Below are 21,714 nucleotides of genomic sequence, written 5' to 3'. Positions count from 1 at the left end.
TGTGGTAAGGGTAAAACTGGTTATTTTGGTGACACAGATGACACTGGGAATATAGAATCTTCACATTACACTTAGTTTAAAATGTGGGGTGGGTAAGGCCTTGCACACAAGTCGACCTGGGTCAGATCCACCAAGCCCTGTCAATGGTGATCCCTGAGCACGGTGCCAGGAGTAAGATCTGAGTACTTCCATCAAAACCAAAAAATGATAGGGGCTGGAGCGATAGCACAGTGGGTAGGGCAATCACCTTGCACGCGGCCGACCTGAGTTCGATTCCCAGCATGCCATATGGTCCCCTGAGCACTGACGGGAGTAGTTCCTGAGTGCAGAGCCAGGAGGAACCCCTGTGTATTGCCGGGTGTGTCCCCAAAAGCAAAAAATAAATAATAAAATGATATAAAAAAAAACCCAAAATTATAAAATCCTTCATGTAGTGGGATCCTTTTTATTAAAAATTCTTAGGAGAAAATAAGCAAATATAAATAATGCACTGACAGGTTGAATGGGGGTCCAAAGCAATAGTACAGAGGGGAAATTGCTTGCCTTGCCCATGGCAGACCTGGGTTCAAGCCCCAGCATCCCATTTGGTCCCCAGAGCCCACCAGCCAGGAGTGACTCCTGAGCGCAGGGCCAGAAGCAAGGCCTGACAACCACTGGGTATAGGCAAAAATTAAAAACAAAAAACAGGTGAGTGGGGATTTTACCCTTTGTTTTTGCTTTTTGCTTTTTGGGTCACACCCAGCGATGCACAGGGGTTCCTCCTGGCTCTGTACTCAGGAACTACTCCTGGCAATGCTCAGGGGACCATGGGATGCTGGGAATCGAACCCGGGTCAGTCGCGTGCAAGACAAACGCCCTACCTGCTGTGCTATCGCCCCAGCCCAGGATTTTACCCTTTGGATTTTCTTTTTCTGAAACAACTATACAGCAAATAATCATTTGAAATATGTTGGCATTGACTTCCACAAGTTGACAAAGTGGCCAAGATATGAAACGTGTGAGATCTATAAAGATATGACATAAAGCACCTCGTGACTTTCAGAGTCACAGTCCTTGGGATCAGTGGGTGACATCTCCGTAGGAAACATGCCCTGAATGCACAAGGCCTGGGTCTGATTCCCAGCATCGCCTGTCTCTGAGCAGAACCTGGGGTAGCCTCTGAGCACCACTGGGGGTGGCCCATAAAAACAAACCAACCAACCGAAAAACAAATTAACAGAAAATGAAACTTGCTTGGCGTGGAGTCCTGGAATCTTTCACTAGCATCTCACGTGGTTTGCTTTATGTTTTTTGGGCCACAACCCAACAATGCTCAGGGCTCACTCCTGGCTCTGTACTCAGGAATGACTCCTGGAAGTGCTTGGGGAGCCTATGGGATGCCGAGGATGAACCCGGGTCGGCCCAGTGCGGGGCAAACACCTTTCCCTCTGTATTATTGCTCCAGCCCCTTGGATGGTTTTCATGCAGTCAAGTTCGAGGGCGAGTTCTGTGCTGCTGCTGAGGCCCACGCGTGCCCCGGGGAAGGCGTCCACGAGTCCCCTTCCTGAGCAACCCGGGCTGTGCTTCTGCAGCTGGGCACACTGTGGCCTCTCATGCTGTCAGAATGGCAGCAACCTGGGGGTTCAAGTCTCACCAGAAGCTTCCGATGTGCAGTCAGGATCAAGAGCCACTGCTCCGAGGCTCTCTCAGGGTAGAATACCACCTCGTTCCCCTGGAAGTTCCCGCAAGTTGGGGGTAAAGTGGTGCACAGGGCAGAAGTGCTGTCCCAGGGATACAGGGATCGGGAAGCCAGGTCACAAGGACAGGGACCAGGCCAGTTAACTCCTGCCTCCAGGACTGACACCAGAGTGCTGCTGCCCTCAGTGTGCGATTGCCATCTCCGAGGCACACTATCCCACTTAGTTTCTCAGCAAACTGACAACGTATATACTAGTATCACTCCCATTTCCAAGGGAAACTGAGGCACCGTGGGGCAACCTGCCCAGAGTTTCAGCGGTGATTCCTGAAGGGCCAGAGTTAACCGGAGCTGCCTGACTCTGCGGCCCACACGCTTTACCACACTCCACGCCACAGAGCAGCTGCCTGCTGGAAAAGGCTCTGGGAGTGAAGAATACATAAACTGTCAGCAACGCTATCCAGCGCGGGAAAATAAAGTTCCCCCCTTTGCTGGGGGGCCCTGGGCCAATGGGAAGCCACACCCACCCACCCCTTCACTCCTTCTCCCCCACCCCAGCCCAACTTCTGTGCAGCATAAACAGCAAAGCCCAAAATAGCCATCTAATGACGTCAGAGGAACAAGGTCATCTGAAAATTGCCCACAGCCACTGGACACCTCCCTATAGGATCAAGTAGCAAGAGGGTACCCCAGGCTGGTGCAGCTGTTGCAAGAACAGGAAACGTCCCAGGAGCAGACTTGGAAGCACCACCTCTGAAGGCAAGCCGGTGGAGGCAGGGGGCAAATGCAAACACAAAGCAGAGCAGAGACCTGGAGGTGGAGAGTAGTGAGACTTTATGCAAGAAGGCCACGTGCTGCCAGGAACTGCCTCAAAACAAGGCAGGGAAATGCATGTTTGGTCTTGTTGCACAGGACAGCTTCCCAGCCAATCACCGCGCTATTTATAAAACCTCAGGTATGTTTGTTAAACTGGGTTACCATACGAACCAGGGGGTGCATGGCAAGCCCTGGGAGGCTGCTGGGAGACGGGGGCCCCTCCTGGGATGGGGAGAGGTACCCAGGTGAAGAGTCGGGAGTGGGCTGGGGCAAAGCAGCTGCGGGCCTGGCAGTCTGACCCGCTTGGCTATCATGCCAGCCTGCGGAAGCCTGTAACGAAACTGACTGGCGGCTGCCACATCCCTGCCACAGGATCCCAGCATCCAGCAGTCTGAGAGATGTCCGCGGGGAGGAGGGGAGGAACAAGGGCTGCCGCCCAGTCTCTGGGAAGCAGCGCTGTAAACTCCCAGGTCAACAGCTCACAGGCACTTGTGGCTGCAGTCCCGAGTTGCTTGCGAGTTGCTTGCGGCCCCCTAATGGTTACAGAATTACATGCAGCGATGCTCAGGGTTCACTCCTTGTGGTGCTTGGGGGACCATGCTGGGGATCCACTAGGGATCGATTCCATCAAAGCAAGCACCTTACCTGCTGTACTATCCTTCTGAAACCTTCTCTGAATGGGGTTGGGAGGCGCAAGGGGGAGAATTTTTAATCAATAGAACTCAATTTTCAAAAGCCCAGGTCCTATTTGCTAGGGTTCCTCCTGGGAACACCCACCCAATAAAGCTGGCTGTATGCAAGAATGTGAATGGTGTGATGGAACAGGCACTCAAGGGCAGGCTGACCGGGGGCCAAATCCTGGTTCTGCCACTAATAGTGTCCCTTTGGGAAAGTGACCATCTTTGAACCTCAGTTTCCATATCTGTCATATGACTTATTGGAAGAACACATGTAAAAACATTCTTCCCCCTTCATTTTTGGCTAACCTTCTCAACCAGCTCAGCAGCCCTATGTCACATAAACAGACTGCACAAAGATGACTGCAGGAAACCTGGGGACAGGATTCTTGCCCTCCAGGTTTGCTAGTCAGGCCCGGGTACTGACAGTCACAGATTCTTGGGTTCCTGGGGGCCTTCTGAGCTGGGAAACTACAGGTCCCTCTTTTGGGGCTGTGTTCCTAACTTTTGGGCATGCATAAATTCTCTGATGTTTGGGCCACACTTCAGTCTCTGGCTCAGGGAGTCAGGAGCAAGGCCAGAGAATTTGGATTCCTAGTTTCAGTGATGTCAATCTGCCAGTCTGCAGACCACACACTGAAAACCAGTCCCCCACTACCCCCCAACCAAGTGCTGAGTTTTCCACCTGCCAATTCCTCCTATTCAAGAGGCCACTGAAGAGTAAGAGTTTGGTTAAATGTGTGAGAAAAAAAGAGACCAACTCAGACCCAACCGTCAGTTGAAGTAATGTTTCCAGGGAAGAGGAAAGCTCAACAAAGCTAAATCACTTAGTGATGGGATTGGGTTCGCTAGCTGCACGCTCTTTCTTCCGGTCTTTATTTTCTATTCCTGTGGTAACAATGACCACAAGACAGAAGAGAGCTAATGTCCAATTAAGAATCAGTGGGTTTAGTGTAGAAACCAACCTCTGGCCAGTGAGAGAGATTTCTAGAGCTCAGCCCAAACCCCTGATACCTCGCCTGCTCACACAACTCCCCAGCAATCTCTACGCATCTTCTGCTTGCTCTTAACTAGCAGTTGCTGACCTTGGAAGGTTGCTAGCTTTGGGCCAACAGCCGGGGCTTCTAACAACCCCGGAACACTTACCCACTGACAATTAATACTGAATATATGACTCAAAGCCTGATCACACTGAGTCACACTGGCCAGCAGGGATGAATATGACAGTCACCGTGTATGTCCCAAGTCCCTTTGAGTCCTGTTAGGGCCAGGAACAAACTCATCTCTACAGCTGGAAGAATGGTTCTATCAAAAATGTGTCATATACACTCTCAGAGGAAAGTGAAGTCCATATCCACTCAAATGATATATTCAAGAGGGAAAGTCAGGGCCCACAGGTGTGGCTTAAGTGGGACATGTGGCTTAGGTGCTCTGCATGTTTGAGGTCCTGGGTTTGAGTTCAGCATCACTGAGTACAGCCCTGAGTATAGTCCTGGTAGCTGAGAGTCATTGTGTGTGATTTCCCCTACCCCCGAAAAAGAACAAGTTGAAAATAATTTTCCCCTACTTTCCAATTTAAACATAGTCCATTAAATAATCTGGCAAGGGTCTGAAGTGATAGCACAGCGGGTAGGGCGTTTGCCTTGCATGCAGCCAAACCGGGTTCGATTCCCAGCATCCTATATGGTCCCCTGAGCACCACCAGGAGTAATTCCTGAATGCAGAGCCAGGAGTAACCCCTGCATATTGCCAGGTGTGACCCAAAAAGCCAAAAAAAAAAAAAAAAAATCTGGCAAATAGCTAGGTCCCCCTGAGCCCTGTGACAACCCTCCCACACAATGCAAGTCCCTCTGGCAATGAGTTCCATAAGGACTGAACTGTGAGGGAAACAGGGTAGCAAGGAAGAGTAGTGTGACTGCAGTGTCCTTCAGGTGCCTCCAGCAACAGAACCTCCACCAGATAACCACATCTTGGAAAAACCAAGGATGGGAGCAAGGCATAGGAGAAGGTGTGACTTTCTTGTAATACTGGGTAAGAATTAAAATGTTCTTGTAGCTTTCCCCAGTACCAAGGTCAAGTGAAACATCAGAAAATATGCATGTGTGTGAGAGAACATTATTCAGGGATTAGTACGCCGGAGAGATCGAGACTAGATTTCCATTTCCAGAACAACCTTTGGAAAGTTCTCAATGAGACAGCATACTGTCCTCCGACATACTTCATTAAGTTCAAATGGAAATCTGGGGGCAACCAAGTTTGCTAGAGAAGATTTCTTGAGGTGATTGAGCAGCTGGCTATAAAAAAGAAATCATAGGAAATATGGCTGGAACGGTTAAAACAAATCACCTACACCAACCCCACCAAAAAAGGGAAAATCTTCAAGCTGAAAAAAGCTTATTATCTTTCCAGTTCAACCTCCTCATTTGACAAATAGGAAAAGTGAGGCACAACAAGGGACAAACCCAGTGTGTCAGTGACAGAACTGAGAATATAGTCCCCGACTCTCCATTTCCTGAAAGACACAGAACATTCACAGTGAGAGTGAAGAGAGACAAGGGCGCTGTCCTCTTAAATCAGAGCTGATGGCTCAGAGACAGCAGTTCATGTGTGATTCCACCTGAAAGTGTAGACATTCGAGACATTAACAGAGTTCTCCCTATATAAATTCCAATAAATTTCTCATGGATATGGGTAATAGTAATGTCAACAAGCAGCTTTCCAAATTGCAAATGTGTATGCCAGAATGTGACTATTAAATCACTTCAAGATTAGAAACAACCTAAGGGTGGGTGGTAGCTCTGCTTAACCCACCCATCAGACACCCTTCTGCTACCAGTCACCCCTGAGTTCCTGGTTCATGTCTCTCTCCTCCAGTTTCTGAACAGAGATTGTGAGAAGCCCAAATCCTTCATTCTTCTGTCGTTTTGTTTTTTTCTTAAAAAACAAAATTTTCATGTTAAAAAAAACAAAAACAAAAAACAACATCTGAAAACAATGTTGCAAGACCCAGTTAAGACTTTTTTATAGAGAAATTCAGAGTCACTTTCTAGTCACTTCCTTGGCTATCTAGGTGACAGTGTGTGCAAGAGAACCCTCCCCCTTGCCACCAAACAAGCCTGACTGCAACTTCAAACTGATTTTCATATTACAGTTTATGACCACAGTCTATTTAATATCTGGGCCAACGCCATCTCCCACCCTTCTCCTAAATAAGCACCCAAGAGCACCATGAATGCCAAAACAAGCTGGGCAACAACAGCGTTTGGCCTCCACTCAGCATAGTCGCACACCTGCCCGTAATGCCCCAGTAAGTGGTGATTGCTTTGCTCTAACACATCAGAAAGGCCAAGTTTTTATTTGCTAATTAATTTGTAAGGAGCAGGACAACTGATTTCTTCAGGTCACACATAAAATGTAAGACATTTCCTGATAAAACCTATTATTTTCCCAATTGCCCCTGCAACTTTGGTTTCTCCAAGTGAAATATTAGCACTTGCCAAGCCTTTGCAGGAAGCTGATACCTTCAGCACACAAAAGCCATGCTTTGGCCTTCTCCAGCCTTTTTACTTCCTTGCAAGAAAGAGAATAGCTAATTCTATCAGACATTCTCGTTATCAGGAACCCTCACCATAATGTTAGAAAATAGAATGGGGTTGCATGAAAACAAAGGAACGGGAAAAGCATATTTTTGCTCCCAGGCTTCTTCTTCTTCTTCTTTTTTTTTTTAATAGCAACTGCAACTGGCTTCAGCTGGTTAACAAATTGTCCTGGAATTCTTGGCATTGCAGCAAACATGTCAGCTCCCTGGTTACGCCTTCGTCACTGCTCAAAGGACCACATGCTTTAACCTTCCTGCTCTTTCCATAGGCCTGGGTTTGTCCCGTACCCAGGAAACTTTATATGTTGTCTAAACTGAGAATCCCAGCAGGTCGCAAAGCAGAGAGCAGACAGGATTCAGATTGTTGACCAATTCCTACCTGGATCCACACCATCGAGCTGTAACTCAGCCTGCCTGTGTAGAAATAAGAGTCCAGCCACGTGGCTAACAGCTTTTTTAACTGCTACTGTCACCAATGAGGAACTTCCCAGCAGACAAGACTCAGTGAGACAGCCGTCTTCAAGGGAAGCAATGTCAATGTTTATCAAAAGGATCCGGAGATTTAACCAGATATTCAAGACAACCAGCCTCTAAGGCTCAACTATGGTAGGAGGAGATTAAAAGTCGGTGCTGAAGACCTGCCCATGGGTCGTCAGTTCACTGCGCAGAAATGGCACCCCGCTCCAGGTCTGCCCCATAATACTAGAGACATCACACAGTAGTCAGGGAGGGCAACAGGACACGTCCAACACAGCCCCTGACTCACACTGCTCAAAGCAAAATACATACACAAGAAACACAAGGCAGAGTATACAGTATGACCCTTTTGTGTAAAATAAAGGATGGATGAAGAAGAAATAAGAGTATGCAGAAACCCTTTCTGCAACGAAATGCACTTAGCACTGAGGTGTCAGCAATCAAGAGGAAACTTAACCTTCACAGCTTCTGAATTTTAAACCATGTGAATTTATGCTCTTTGAAAAAATCTGAAGCTTAAAACAAACACAGAACACTATGATCTGTTATTTAAAAAAAGGTCTCTAAAAATCTGTGTTGTACATGATAAAACATTCTGGAATAATACATAACTATCAATGATAGGTTACTCCTGGGGAAAGAAAAGTAGGAGACTTTCATAATTTTTTTTTTTTTTTTGCTTTTTGGGTCACACCCAGCGATGCTCAGGGGTTACTCCTGGCTTTGCACTCAGGAATTACTCCTGGCGGTGCTGGGGGACCATATGGGATGCCGGGGATCGAACCCGGGTCGGCCGCGTGCAAGGCAAACGCCCTACCCGCTGTGCTATCGCTCCGGCCCCCATAATTTTATTTTCTATAGTCTAGTGTTTTGTTTTCAAAAGGCAGAAGTACTACTTGTGTAATTTCTACTTTAAAGAAAAAAAAGCAACCTAACCTCCAACAAGAATCCTTAAACTTAGCAGATTATTCATAACAAACAATACAAAATAAATTATTTTGGTTCTGCTTTGGGCAGGGGTTGGGGTGTGGGATGGAAACATACAAAATATGGTGGTGGGAAGGTATAATGGTGGTGGGACTGGTGTTCGAATATTAAATGTAATCAAATATTGTGGACTACTTTATAAAAATAAAATATAATTAAAAAAATTAAAAGTCTCTCTCTCTCTCTATATATATATATATATAAAAGAATCCTTAAACTTTAATGACACATTCACTTAAACCCATCCTATGGTGGGTTAGAAATTTTTGTGTACAGGTTTCATCTTTGGAGCAACTGTAACTGAAGCTTATCTATAATTCTGCTCCACCTGCCCCAGGAAAATAAGACTATTAACTGGTAAAGAAGAAAACAAAACTTGGGGCCAGAGAGATAGTACAATGCCTTGCATGCAGCCAACCAGGGTTCCATCTCCGACATCCCATATGGTCCCCTGACCATAGCCAGGTGTGACGCATAAATAAAAACAAATAAAAAAGCCCTCAAGATGGCAACAAAACAATTACATAAGAACAAAACCAACAAGCCTCAAAAATAATCTTATAAGGACATTAACACAAGACTGTTAGCCATGGGAATCCATGACCAAGTCAAAACAACATTGAAATTGTGGGAATTCCAACAATCTGCATGCTTGCATGGGCTAGGATTGTTGCAAAATTGCCAAAGTGTAGCAGTCAGATTTCATAGAATTGTAAATTCCTATCAGAGGACATGTTCTTTATTTAGGCAAATTCCAGTGTGATCTGAGTGTTTAGAGAGCAATTCCCTTAAGGATATGACATGAATGGACAAAGAACAGGAATTTCTTTTTAAGTAAAAGCAGAGTTGAATATTAGAGGATCTGGGAAGTTGTGCTTGGGGTAAAAATGACCATGTGAGGTGGTCCAGGAAAGTGATTCAATATTAGATGAGAGTCTATGCTAGGAGAAATATATAGCCATTAAAATTGAGAAATTCAAAGGGCGAGGGGAAGCAATAGAGGTCTGCATCTCAATTTTAAGCTCTGAAGAAATATAATCCCTCTGTTGGCTTAAAGAGACTGTCACACATTGCTGTCCTGATGTGGTTGTGTCTGAAGGGGGTAATCTAGAATGGAGCAAACAGAGTGGGAAAATGCCATGGAGTTTACACTGAACCTCCTCAAGTAACAACCTTTTCAAAACCCTTCATTTCAGAGGATGGATTTATTCCCTCATCTGAAACAAAAACTAAACAAGGAACAAAATATAAGGGTAAAAAGTGAAACCAGAGGGCTGGAGCAATAGCACAGCAGGTAGGGTGTTTGCCTTGCACGAGACTGACTTTGGTTCGATTCCCAGCAACCTATATGGTTCCCCGAGCGCTGCCAGGAGTAATTCCTGAGTGTAGAGTCAGGGGTAACCCCCGTGCATTGCTGGGAGTGACCCAGAAGGCAAAAAAAGAAAGCAGCTGGAGATAGTGAAATACAACAAACTGTTAGAAGAAAGTGGCTTGATACAAAGTATGAGGAGAGTTACATAGGACAGACACAGACAGGGACTCTAAAGATTAAAGGGAAGCTTGGGAGGGTAGGGGAGAGGGGGAGAAGAAAAGAGTTAACCAGAAAATAAAATCTAAATCAGAAAGCTCTCCAAGCGTGCAGGATATATGATATGAAGACAGGTGGGCAGAACTGGATTTTCCCAGTATAAAGAGGGAGAACTTTGTCTCTGATACCTGGTTGCCCTCTTACTCCCTTCCTTCTCTTTCTCCATTAAATCTGTTAGCAAATCATATAACTTTGAAACACATCAAAAATCCAGGAATTTCCCACCACCTCCATTGCTACCATCCTAGACCCAGATACTATCTCTTGGAGCCAGAGGTAGAGTACAGGAGAAAGGGAATCTGCCTTGTATATGATCAACCCAGGTTTGATCCCCAGCACCATATGGTCCCCAGAGCACTGCAAGGAGTGATTCCTAAGCACAGAGTCAGGTGTGGCCAAAAACAGAAAACCAAAAAAACTATTTAAACAAACAACAAAAGAGATTCTCAACCTTGACAACAGCAAGAACATCTTCCCCACATTCCCATTTCCGATGCTCCAATCTCCTCACCTGCCTCTCTCTGGGGCAAAGCAACACTGATCACCAGATAAAAAAACAGTTGTATAATCTGTTGCCAAGCCTAAAGGAGAGCTTCACAAAAGCAAGACTCTCCTCTCTCTCTCTCCCTCTCCTCCCTCTCCTCCCTCCCTCCCCCCTTCTCAGATGGTCCCCTGAGCACCGCCAGGGGTAATTCCTAAGTGCAGAGACAGAAGTGATCCCTGTGCAATGCCAGGTGTGAACCAAAAAGCAAAATAAATAAATAAATAAATAAATAGAATACAGACAGAGTTTGTACTTTCAGAAGCTCTAGGATCCATTTCTCAATGCTTTCATATTCCCTATAAGACAAGTCATCTAAAATAGCCTGATTTAAAAAAAAAAAATGAAATTAACATTTTATTCCAGTCCGGGGCACTGGAGGACTTGCAATGTATGCTGCACCATCCCATTTCTTGTGTGTCAACAAGGAAGGATGAGATATCACAGCAGCTTTGCCTGAAACTGCCACTAGCTGCTGGGAGGTCACCATCAGTCTATGACGTCTTTTTCACTGAGGTGGCCCAAGAGGTTTTCCAACCACGTTCCGGTGCTCAGTGAAGACATGCTCTTTAACTCTGTATTTACTCTGTGCAGAGAGAGGGCAGAAATCTGATAGACAATTAGGTCTCTTCAAGTATGACTGAAGTTCTATCTTCCTATTTAAGTTTATTTTCTGATTAATATAGAAAAAGGGGACAGGGTAAGGAGAAATAGAAATTACACTATTGATACAAAGACTTTAAATTCTAGTAGAAATTAAGACCCATACTAAAGGTCAACTCTGAAGGGACGCAGGAGATAGTTCATTAGGTTGAAAACATGCAATGGTCCCTGAGCACAGAGCTGGGAGTCACCCTCGGAGACTCATCCGTTGTGGCAGAAGAGGAAAAAAATAATAATAAAATAAAGGTCAACTGATGGTTCAAAGCAAATAACGATGTGAGGTCTGATCAAAACAAACTAAGCAGAGTCTCGTTCACCTCAATAACGTGAGCAAACAACTCTCTAAAACTCGAGTCCAGAGTTGTCAGTAATGCTCCACTGGTCATGCAGGTAAGTGTAGAAATGAGCTCTTCACGCCCGGGGAACCTTGAAAGAAAGCTCCAGATCTGATGTGAAGAGCAGCTCCTGCTTCCAGATGGTGCCTGCAGCTCACAGCGGGTTTAGCACTGGAATCGAGTAGAGAACTTGGGAGACACAGGCACAGTCAGAGGCTGGTCACTTGACTTTATCTCCACACCCTGGTACTTGCGTATTGGATTAGCTTTGTGCACCTGCAGAGTAGAAAAATAAAAGTCACCACTAACCTAGAGTAGAGACATTGGGGGGCAGGGGCACAGGGGGCAGTGGAAGGGTGTTGGGTCACACTCAGTGATGTTCAGGGGTTACTCCTAGCTCTGCACTCAGGAATTACTTCTGGTGGCGCTCGGGGACCACATGGGATGCCGGAGATAGAACCTGGGTTGGTCGTGTGCAAGGAAAATGGCCCTACATGCTGTGCCATCATTCTGGCCCCCCAGAGTAGTCATTTTCAACCTTTTCTACCTACCCCTGATGGTTGAAAACCATTGCACTAGAAGTGGCTTTCAAACTTTCATACTATTTTCTTTTTTTTTTTTTTCAAATTTTCATACTATTTTCAACCAGCAGTTGAAAAATATGATCTAGAGCCTAGCTTCTTAAACTGTGGAGTGCAGCAGTTCTGAAAAACAGCTATTTTTGTAAAGCTTATCCGAAGTAGGGGTCATACTTTTTTTCCTCATCCAAATAACAAATGGTAAATTGAATGTTTTCCCTTGAACAATCTGTACCTAGAGCCACCATCACCTCTGCCAACACATGTATCAGCAGAGTCTAAAACTTTTAGACTAGCTCTTAAATACTTAATATATTTCCAAAGTCATTCTTTTAATAATCATATGAAGTTTTATTTAAAGCTGTCTTTTTGTTCCTCATTAATGCACTAATACAGTTTGTATCTTTCCTACTAATGAAAAAAATCATTATTAAAAATTAAGCTTCCAGGGCCGGAGCGATAGCACAGCGGGTAGGGCGTTTGCCTTGCACGCGGCCGACCCGGGTTTGATCCTCGGCATCCCATATGGTCCCCCAAGCACCACCAGGAGTAATTCCTGAGTGCAAAGCCAGGAATAACCCCTGAGCATCGCTGGGTGTGACCCAAAAAGCAAAAAAAAAAAAAAAAATTAAGCTTCCTGGAGCTACAACAGTACAATGGGTAGGGTGCTTGCCTTACATGCAGCAGATCTGGGTTAGATCCCCAGCCAGGAGGAATCCCCTGAACACCTCCAGGTGTTATCCAAGGGAGAGGAAAAAAATAGAAGAAGAAAGCTTCCTTTTTAATAAAATCTAAATTATTATACATGCATTAGCATGTACAATTACCTTGACTGATACATTCTAAAATATTACGGAATTTGCATCAAGGATGAACAAAAATAAAGTTATAAATTCTCATGTCCTTTACTACTTTTGTATACTTGACTAATTGTAAAACACATTGATTTTTTTTTTTTGGGCTTTTTGGGTCACACCAAATGAGGCTCAGAGATCACTCCTGGAAGTGCTTGGTATGCTGGGGATCAAACCCAGGTTGGCCATGTGCAAAATAAACGCCCTACCTCAGCTCCAATGCATTGATTCTTAACTGTTAAGGAAATAATAAAAGCTAAATTTAAAGAGATCCAAGGAATGCATCATTTTGCAAAGTTATATCACATAATATCCTCCAGATGAAGACACCTCGAAGAAATTCAATCTGAACCCAATAAAAGATAATATATTTTTAAACTTTTAAAAAAAAATTTTGCTTTTCGGTGACATCCAGCTCTAGGCTCACCCCTCTGATCTCTGTGCTCAGGGATCACTCCTGGCGGGCTTGAGGGACCATATGAGATGCTGGAGATCAAATGCTGAGGGAGAAGGCAGCTCAGATAGAGAAGGGAACACAAAGTAAAGGGTATTTGGAGGACCAGCTTGGGTTGGGCGATGCAAACCGAATGTAGACTATAGATTGAATACAATGGCCACTCAATGCCTCTAGTGCAAACTATAATACCCAAAAAGAGAGAAAAAAGGGAATGCCCTGCCACAGAGGCGGGGTGGGGAGAGGGAAGAGGGATGGGGTGCTGGGAGGAATACTGGGATCATTGGTGATGGAGAATGGGCACTGGTGGAGGGATGGATATTCAATCATTTTATGACTAAAACGCAAGCACCAGTGGCTGGAGTGATAGCACGGCAGGTAGGGCCTTTGCCTTGCATGCGGCCAACCCGAGTTGGATTCCCAGCATCCCATATGGTTCCCTAAGCACTGCCAGGGGTAATTCCTGAGTGCAGAGCCAGGAGTAACCTATGTGCATCGCCGGGGTATGACCCCCCCCCAAAAAAAAGCAAAAAAAACCCCAAAAAACGCAAGCACGAAAGTTTGTAAATCTGTAACTATACCCCACGATAATTCACTAATTTAAAATTTTTTTTTTAAATTCTAACATTCGTTTGATTTCTAAAAAGGGCTAAAATCACATAAGTAGCAGGTTTAATAATGGATATATATATTATAACATATATATATATATATATATATATATTTAGCCTTATTTATGGCTTAACTGTCACCATCTTTGGTTTATTGAAGAGAACACCATAAATTTGTTTTTGTTTTGTTTTGCTTTTTGGGTCACACCTGGCGATGTACAGGGGTTACTCCTGGCTCTGCACTCAGGAATTACCCCTGGCGGTGCTCAGGGGACCATATGGGATGCTGGGATTCGAACCTGGGTTGGCTGCGTGCAAGGCAAACGCCCTACCCGCTGTGCTATCGCTCCAGCCCTCCCCCCCCTTTTTTTTTGCTTTTTGGGTCACACCCAGCGATGCTCAGGGGTTACTCCTGGCTTTGCACTCAGGAACTGCTCCTGGCAGTGCTTGGGGGACCATATGGGATACCGGGGATCGAACCCGGGTCAGCCGCATGCAAGGCAAACGCCCTACCCGCTGTGCTATCGCTCCGGCCCCCAACACCATAAATTTGTGACTTCCTCCGTACACTGGACTTTGATGTGCCCTGATAGGACACATCCTCTCTGGAAAGAGGCAAGAACAGACAGAATACAACAGACAATCTTGGGTTAGTTAGTGCTCGGGTGCCAGTTACCAGTGCTTTCCGTATCCTAGCCAGCTCTTCCTTCTCTTGCTCTTCCTCTTGTTGTCTGGCCTCCTCCAACTGCTGGACTTTTTTGGCTTCAACTTCTGCCATTTTCTTCTCCAGTTCCTGCCATTCCTTAGCTCTCCTTTCAGTGGCCAGCTGAAATGGTTCCTGAACTAGAGAACCAGAAAGGCTCTCTAAGTATAAGAAGAGAGAAAACATTGATGCACAAGCAGGACTTGTCTAACTCATGCACTAGTGGAGGTGGCAAGTAGCACAGACACGCAGAGCAAGCAACAGAGAAGCTGAGCAACTAGACAGTCCCAAGTGGGAGACAGGTAGCAGAAATCACACGTAAAAACGCCTAGAATTTTAATAGCTAGGAAAATCTAGTTAGGAAAAAAGGGAAGACTTCACACAGGTTAAACAGATTGCTCAAAATACAAGGCTAATTTGAAACAGATGTAGGAGATGAATCCCAATTTTCTGATACTTTCATCTGGTATAGAAATGTACTGTATCTAAGGTTTGCTTCTAGATAAACTTCAGAAACAAGTCCTGCCACCACCCACCTCACCCCACCCCCCATTTAGCTATTCTTTGGGCAGGAAAACTTTTTTTTTTTTTTTTTTTTTTTTGCTTTTTGGGTCACACCTGGCAAGGCACAGGGGTTACTCCTGGCTCTAGACTCAGGAACTACTCCTGGTAGTGCTCAGGGGACCATATGCGATACTGGGAATCGAACCCGGGTTAGCCACATGCAAGGCAAATGCCTTACCTGCTGTGCTATCGCTCCAGCCCCTGGGCAGGAAAACTTTTAACTTATTGAAATGCCAGATATCTATGCCCAGGTTCTTGTTCTATGAATCTGGCACCAATAAATTCTATATTTCAATGTAACTACTGAGTTCAAGAAAAGCAAAAGAATTGTACCAAGGAAAAAAAGATTTAATCCTCTCTTCTAAAGGCAAATGTTTCCGCTTAACACAACTGAAACCTAGGCACAGCCCTGGGAAGTCTGACAATTCTGTCATAATCCCCTAAGAGTACATATTATAATACCAGAAAGGTTTTTTCTCTCTTTCTTGGGAACAAAGGGCTCCTGGGAGGTGACGTTGTTTGGCCGAGCCTTGAAGCAAGTTGCTTCTTTCTGCTGTTTCTGTTCTTCTTCCAGCTATTAGAAAGAAAGACCAACAGATAAACCACTACACAATTTCCCTTGGCTACCACCTCAGTGACTCAAGTAACATTTTTGAAGTACTTATCAATAAAGATCATTTAACCTACATTTTCTTTAGATTAGATCTGCAGATGATTTGATTTAAACCTTAGCTAGAAATCTCCTGTAGGATGACATCAGACTGACAAAATCTAAACGCTCTGAGAACTAGAAGATAGTAAGACTTATTTTGTATAAAAAGGGGAAATGCGCCTATGTTGATTCAGAGACAATAACATCTCCTGGTCTTCAGCATGCGAAGCTGGGGATCAAATCCAGGCTCCTAAACGCAGAGCATGTGCTCCAGCCCTTTGAGCCATCTCCCCAATCTAGGGAGACTCTACAAAGATTAGCTCCAACCCCCAAGATTCAGGGGATTCTTCTTACTAGATAGCACAGAATTAGATTCCGATTTAACTAGTCAACAACAACCAACCCATTGTCTTTAATTACCTGGCAGCTATATAAATAGCACACTACATAAACAGCACAGTAGTACCACATTGAGAATCCTGCATGAGACTCTATTCTCTTATTACTGGTTCTAGTTGATTTCAAATAAACCAAACAGGTGAAATCTTAAACTCCTATGAAGTCAGTCCTCACATTCCTCAGATTACATAAGCAAGGATCAGATAGATAAAATCCAACTTACAGCCTTTGTGCACATTCCTTGAGCTAAGAATAACTTTTTTTTAATTATCCCCTCTTTAAAAAAAAAAAAAAAGTCTTCCCTTTTTTATTTGATTTTTACTTTTTTTTTTCCCCCTTTTTGGATCACACCTGGCAATGCACAGGGCTGACTCCTGGCTCTGCACTCAGGAATTATTCCTGGCGGTGCTCAGGGGACCATATGGGATGCTGAGAATTGAACCCAGGTCAGCCGCGTGCAAGGCAAATGCCCTACCCGCTGTACTATTGCTCCAGTCCCTTGATTTTTACTTTTTTAAAAAGGTCACACAGTCACACACGCACACAAACATACACAGAGAAATATGTGACAGAGACCAAAAGTCACCTACAAAGTCTAAATTATTTGCAGATAAAAACTGCTGACTCAATTTTTAATAAGAACTCCTAACATTATGTAGTATGTTAACTCCCAGGCAAATTTCAGTGGAGAGGGACTACCTTGTGTTAACAAATCAACAATCAATTAGTATCTTAACTATTCTCTTCAACTCCTACCTGATGTTTCCAAGTCTGTGCCTTCAGAGCACCTCTTTTGTCCGTCTCCAGGGAGAAAGGCTCAATCTGGGTTGTGTTCTTCACCTTCTTCTCTGGTAGGTTAACAGTGTCAAAATAAGGTACAGGAAGTGCCTTGAACTTGGGCATCTAAAAGGGGAAAAAAAAACTTAAGTTAAGGCCTCTCTGGAAATAAATCAGCAGATACCTTAGATATCTGAAAGACTAAAAAATAGCATCGGTCAGTTTTCAAAGCAGCATGTTCTAGCAGAAAGAGTAATGCATTCAAAGAAAAATGTTTTCTCCCCCCAATATTGCCAATAACTGGCAACACTGTTATGAGCAAGTCACTTAACCTCTTCATGCCTAAAGGGATTATTAAAATGAAGAACGCTGATCATACTTTGTAAGGTTACCAAAGGAAACAACGTAGAGGTTAATTTCATGTAAAAGATTATCTTTGAGAAATAAGAAAGCAGCATGTGGCTGCTGGCAGATATGAAAACACCTACCTCCTCCCCTTTTTGCAGTTCTTTAATTTTCTTCTCCTTCTGTAACTGACGTTCCTTGTCTCGAGAATCAAAAGAGAAAGGGCACATTTCCACAGTTCTTGCCTTTGTAATCTGGGGCTTAAAAGGCACCCCATAATGTGGCACAGGTTGAGCTCTTACTACTGGCTCCTCTTCTTCCTAAGAGAAAGATTGTGCTTTAAAACAAACATCCCTGGGCTGGGGATATATCAGGGCTTTGTTTATGTAAGACCCCAAGTTCAATCCCCAGCACTGCTGTGGTGCTACTGGTCCTGGAACCACAGTACAGCCTATAACAAAGGAAATTCGCCTCCTCTCTCACCTCCTCAGAATGTGGAGTCAAAAGTAATTAAATGAGGGGGGCCTGAGCGATAGCACAGCGGGTAGGGCGTTTGCCTTGCACGCGGCCGACCCGGGTTCGATCCCCGTCATCCCATATGGTCCCCCAAGCACCACCAGGAGTAATTCCTGAGTGCAAAAGCCAGGAGTAACCCCTGAGCATGGCTGGGTGTGACCCAAAAAGCAAAAAAAAAAAAAAAAAAAAAGAAATTTTGGGGCTGGAGAGATAGCACAGCGGGTAGGGCGTTTGCCTTGCATGCGGCCGACCCGGGTTCAAATCCCAGCATCCCACATGGTCCCCTGAGCACGGCCAGGGGTAATTCCTGAGTGCAGAGCCAGGACTAACCCCTGTGCATCGCCAGGTGTGACCCAAAAAGCAAAACAAAAAAAAAAAAAGTAATTAAATGAGGCCTGGGAGATAGGCCAAAGGGCAGGAACACATGCCTTACATGCTAGAGGCTGGGGTTCCACATCCCCCAAACAACACTAGTAGTGATCCTTGGCATTGAGCCAGGAGTAGCTCCAGGAAACTGCAGATGCAGTCCCAAAAGACAAAACAAAATTAAATTTTTAAAAACGAGATACAGGTGGCATGACAAAACACAGGAAACTTTGCACCTAGGTTCAATCTCTGGGGCTCCTCTAAGCACACATGGAGTGATCCCTAAGCACAGAGCTAGGAGTAAGCCCTGAGCACTGCTTATTCTGGTGCACCCCCCCAAAAAAGAAAAATTTAAAGGACATTATATGAGAGAAGTCAATCAGTGTCTTATTTTATCCCTTTTGGTAGAAAACAAAGTTAGAGACCAATGTAAAGAATGATAAAGGATGACAACAATTACTCTAGGTTTTGCTTTTTGTGAGGGTAGGAGTCTGAACCAAACTGGAGGTGCTCAAAAATACTCCCAGCTCTGTGTGTAGGGGAGCAGACCAGGGTCAGCTGCATGTAAGATAAACACCATAACCACTCTATACTCTCTGGTTCCCATAATAATTCTAAAAGGAGCTGAAGTTTGGGGAGGTTTTTTTTTGTTTTTGTTTTTTTGGCTGCTTGGGTCACACTCGGAGGTGCTCAGAGGTTACTGACTCTGCACTCAGGAATTACTTCTGGCATTGCTCAGGGGACCACATGGGATGGCAAAGATCGAACCCGGGTTGTCACTTCAAGGCAAATGCCCTCCCCGCTGTACTACTGCTCTGGTCTAGAGCTATAGCTTTTAACAAAAAGGATGTAAGAATCCGTGTGAATAAAATGATGGGCATAAAAGGGCAATACCCAAGCTTATATCTTAGCCTCTTGTTTGACCTGGCCTCTGACTATGTTAAAACATGTGACTGGGAAACAGAGTTGCCAAATCCAGCAAAATAGGACCAAGTTGTTTAGGTTCCAACTGGTAACATGAGAGTACCATACATTTAGTTTCATATGAACCTCTAAAAAGGTTTAGGCTTGAGATTTTATATAAAATCACCCAAACTTTGGGTATTTATAGATAAAATGAGAGTACATGTAACAAGATTAGTAACAGTTTCTGTATTCAATTTTCATGACTATCACACCATGAGAGAGAGAGAGAGAGTGGGGGGGGGGGAGGGGAGGGGGAGAGGGAGAGAGAGAGAGGGAGAGAGAGGCTTGACAATTTTTTGACTCATGTAACAAAGACAGGTTCATTTTCAATTCAATAATAACAAACAAGTCTGCAATAAGTCATGACCAGTTACCACCAAAAGCCAGAAGATTCATACTCTTATCAGCTACTCTGTTTTTGGAAGGGCAAAAAATGATGATCAAATATTCATACTTTGGCTGAAGACAACTCCACACATGATTGCCCCTGGATCCCATTAAAGAAAAACTATGTCCATAGAGTGATTAACAGATAAGCAGTTCTACTATGGACTCACTTCAACTTCTTTCATGGGCATTCGGATTCTGTTTTTCAATGCAAAGGCTGGTGACTTGGGAACTGTGATTGGAAGGACTTTCTTTTCAGGAACACCCTGGAAAGAGGAAGCAACTCTATTAGATATCCCAGTACAACATCAGGGTATTGTCAGATTAAATTCCCTTTTTAAAGAGAAGTACCCATACCATGAAAAAAAAAAAGACTAACAGGATTTAGAACACTGTTGTTCACCTAATGGAGACAAAGACTTATGTGGGACACATGGGACTCTAAAGGTGAATTATGATAGACAAGGCAGCAAATGATGAGAACATAGACAGTGTTGACTATGTAAAAATCTTATTCACCACTTTTTTTTTGTTTTATGGAAATTATTCACAACAAAAAATGCCAGAGCTGGAGCAATAATACGGTGGGTAAGGGGCTTCCCTTTCACACAAATGACCTAGTTTGAATCCCCAGCATTCTATATGGTCCCCCGAATCCCACCAAGAGTGACCCCTGAGTGTAGAGGCATGAGTAAGCCCTGAGCACTGTTGGGTGTGACCTAAAAAATAAAAACAAACCAAAAAAAAGCACCTAATGTTGATGTTCAATTTTTTTTTTTTAATCTTCCTTTCAATGCCATTTCTCCTAAACAAAACTGAAAGGCTTCCCAAAAGGGAAATAAATGTATTTGGCAAGGACTAGTTTACCTTCCTTTACCAAATATAAGAACAAGCAATTCACAACATACGTAAGAGCTCAAATTCAGTAATTTTTTTCCAAAATTTATAACAAGATGTGCTTCATCTGTAAGACAGAATATATTTAGGACTGGGCAGTGTCTAAGTGGTACAGGACGTGCCTTGCATGTGAGACTGTGGGTTCAATTCCCACCACAATAAAAGAGAAAGCAAAAAAGCCAAGTAGTATTTAAAAGACTGATAAATACATGTGTAAGTAAGGCTGATAAATACATGTGTTGAAGAACATACAGGGGGAAAGAGTATAAGTTGGTAGAACTTCAGGTGATTATTAAAATTTTAACTTGTTCATGCAATTTCATCCAATATTATACTTTCTAATACTTGATTCTTAGCTTTTGTTTTTTATTTTCTGGGGGAGAGAGTAGAGAGAGGGTGCTTGGTCTAGATCCAGCAGTGCTCAGGAATCACTACTAGCTGTGCTTATTCAGAGGGTTATACGCAGTGCTCGAACCAAACCAGGTTAGCAGCATGCAAAACAAATGCCTTAACCCCTGTACTATCTCTCTGATACTTAGTTTAGTTTTTAGGTGTATTTCAATATAACTTTTTAAAAATAATAAAAACTGGGGCTGGAGCACAGCAGGTAGCGCATTTGCCTTGCATGCGACCAACCCGGTTTTAATTCCCAGCATCCCATATGGGTCCCCCGAGCACCACCAGGAGTAATTCCTGAGTGCAGAGCCAGGAGTAACCCCTAAGCATCGCCGGGTGTGACCTAAAAAGCAAAAAAAAAGAGGAAAAGAAAAATTAATAAAAACTGCAAATTATTTGTCATGAAAGGATCAATTAAATCCTTTAAATTTTGGTATAGCCAAAGAGCAGGCCATCAGAGATTTTAAAAAGTTTTCACAATATTGAAGGGGGGAAGAATAAGTTACTGAAAGAGATTCTTTTAATCTTATTTTTATGGTTTTTGGATTACACGTGGCTGTTCTCAGGATTTAATCCTGGTTCTGTGCTCAGGATTCCCTCCTGGCAGAGATTAGTCAGGGATCAAACCAGGGTCAGTTACATGCAAGGCAAGCTCTTTACTCACTGTACTATTTCTCTGGCCCCAGAGATTTTTTTTTTTCTTTGTGGGTCACACCCGGCGATGCACAAGGGTTACTCCTGGCTCATGCACTCAGGAATTACTCCTGGCGGTGCTGGGGAGACTATATGGGATGTCGAGGATCGAACCCAGGTCAGCCGTGTGCAAGGCAAACTCCCTACCGGCTGTGCTATCGCTCTGGGCCCCCCCCCCCCGCCCCCGAGATTATTTTTG

At 44.1% G+C, this 21,714-nt stretch overlaps 1 protein-coding gene across 1 annotated transcript in view; it reads right to left on the bottom strand.

Annotated features, from left to right (window-relative positions):
* Positions 1 to 10,719: 10,719 nt before the first annotated feature.
* TPX2 (TPX2 microtubule nucleation factor) overlaps positions 10,720 to 21,714 on the bottom strand; it is a 54,005-nt gene continuing 43,010 nt past the window's right edge. Inside the window, exons 12-17 of the mRNA XM_055139745.1 lie at positions 19,700 to 19,795; positions 17,438 to 17,614; positions 16,929 to 17,075; positions 15,584 to 15,695; positions 14,531 to 14,718; positions 10,720 to 11,633 (exon numbers count right to left, since the gene is read on the bottom strand). Of these exons, the coding sequence (XP_054995720.1) occupies positions 11,523 to 11,633; positions 14,531 to 14,718; positions 15,584 to 15,695; positions 16,929 to 17,075; positions 17,438 to 17,614; positions 19,700 to 19,795 (831 nt within the window). The 3' untranslated portion in view covers positions 10,720 to 11,522. The remainder of the gene's footprint in view (positions 11,634 to 14,530; positions 14,719 to 15,583; positions 15,696 to 16,928; positions 17,076 to 17,437; positions 17,615 to 19,699; positions 19,796 to 21,714) is intronic.

The sequence above is a fragment of the Sorex araneus genome, chromosome 5, assembly GCF_027595985.1.
Source record: "Sorex araneus isolate mSorAra2 chromosome 5, mSorAra2.pri, whole genome shotgun sequence".
Taxonomy (NCBI): Eukaryota; Metazoa; Chordata; class Mammalia; order Eulipotyphla; family Soricidae; genus Sorex; species Sorex araneus.
This window is presented reverse-complemented; position numbering and strand designations above follow the sequence as displayed.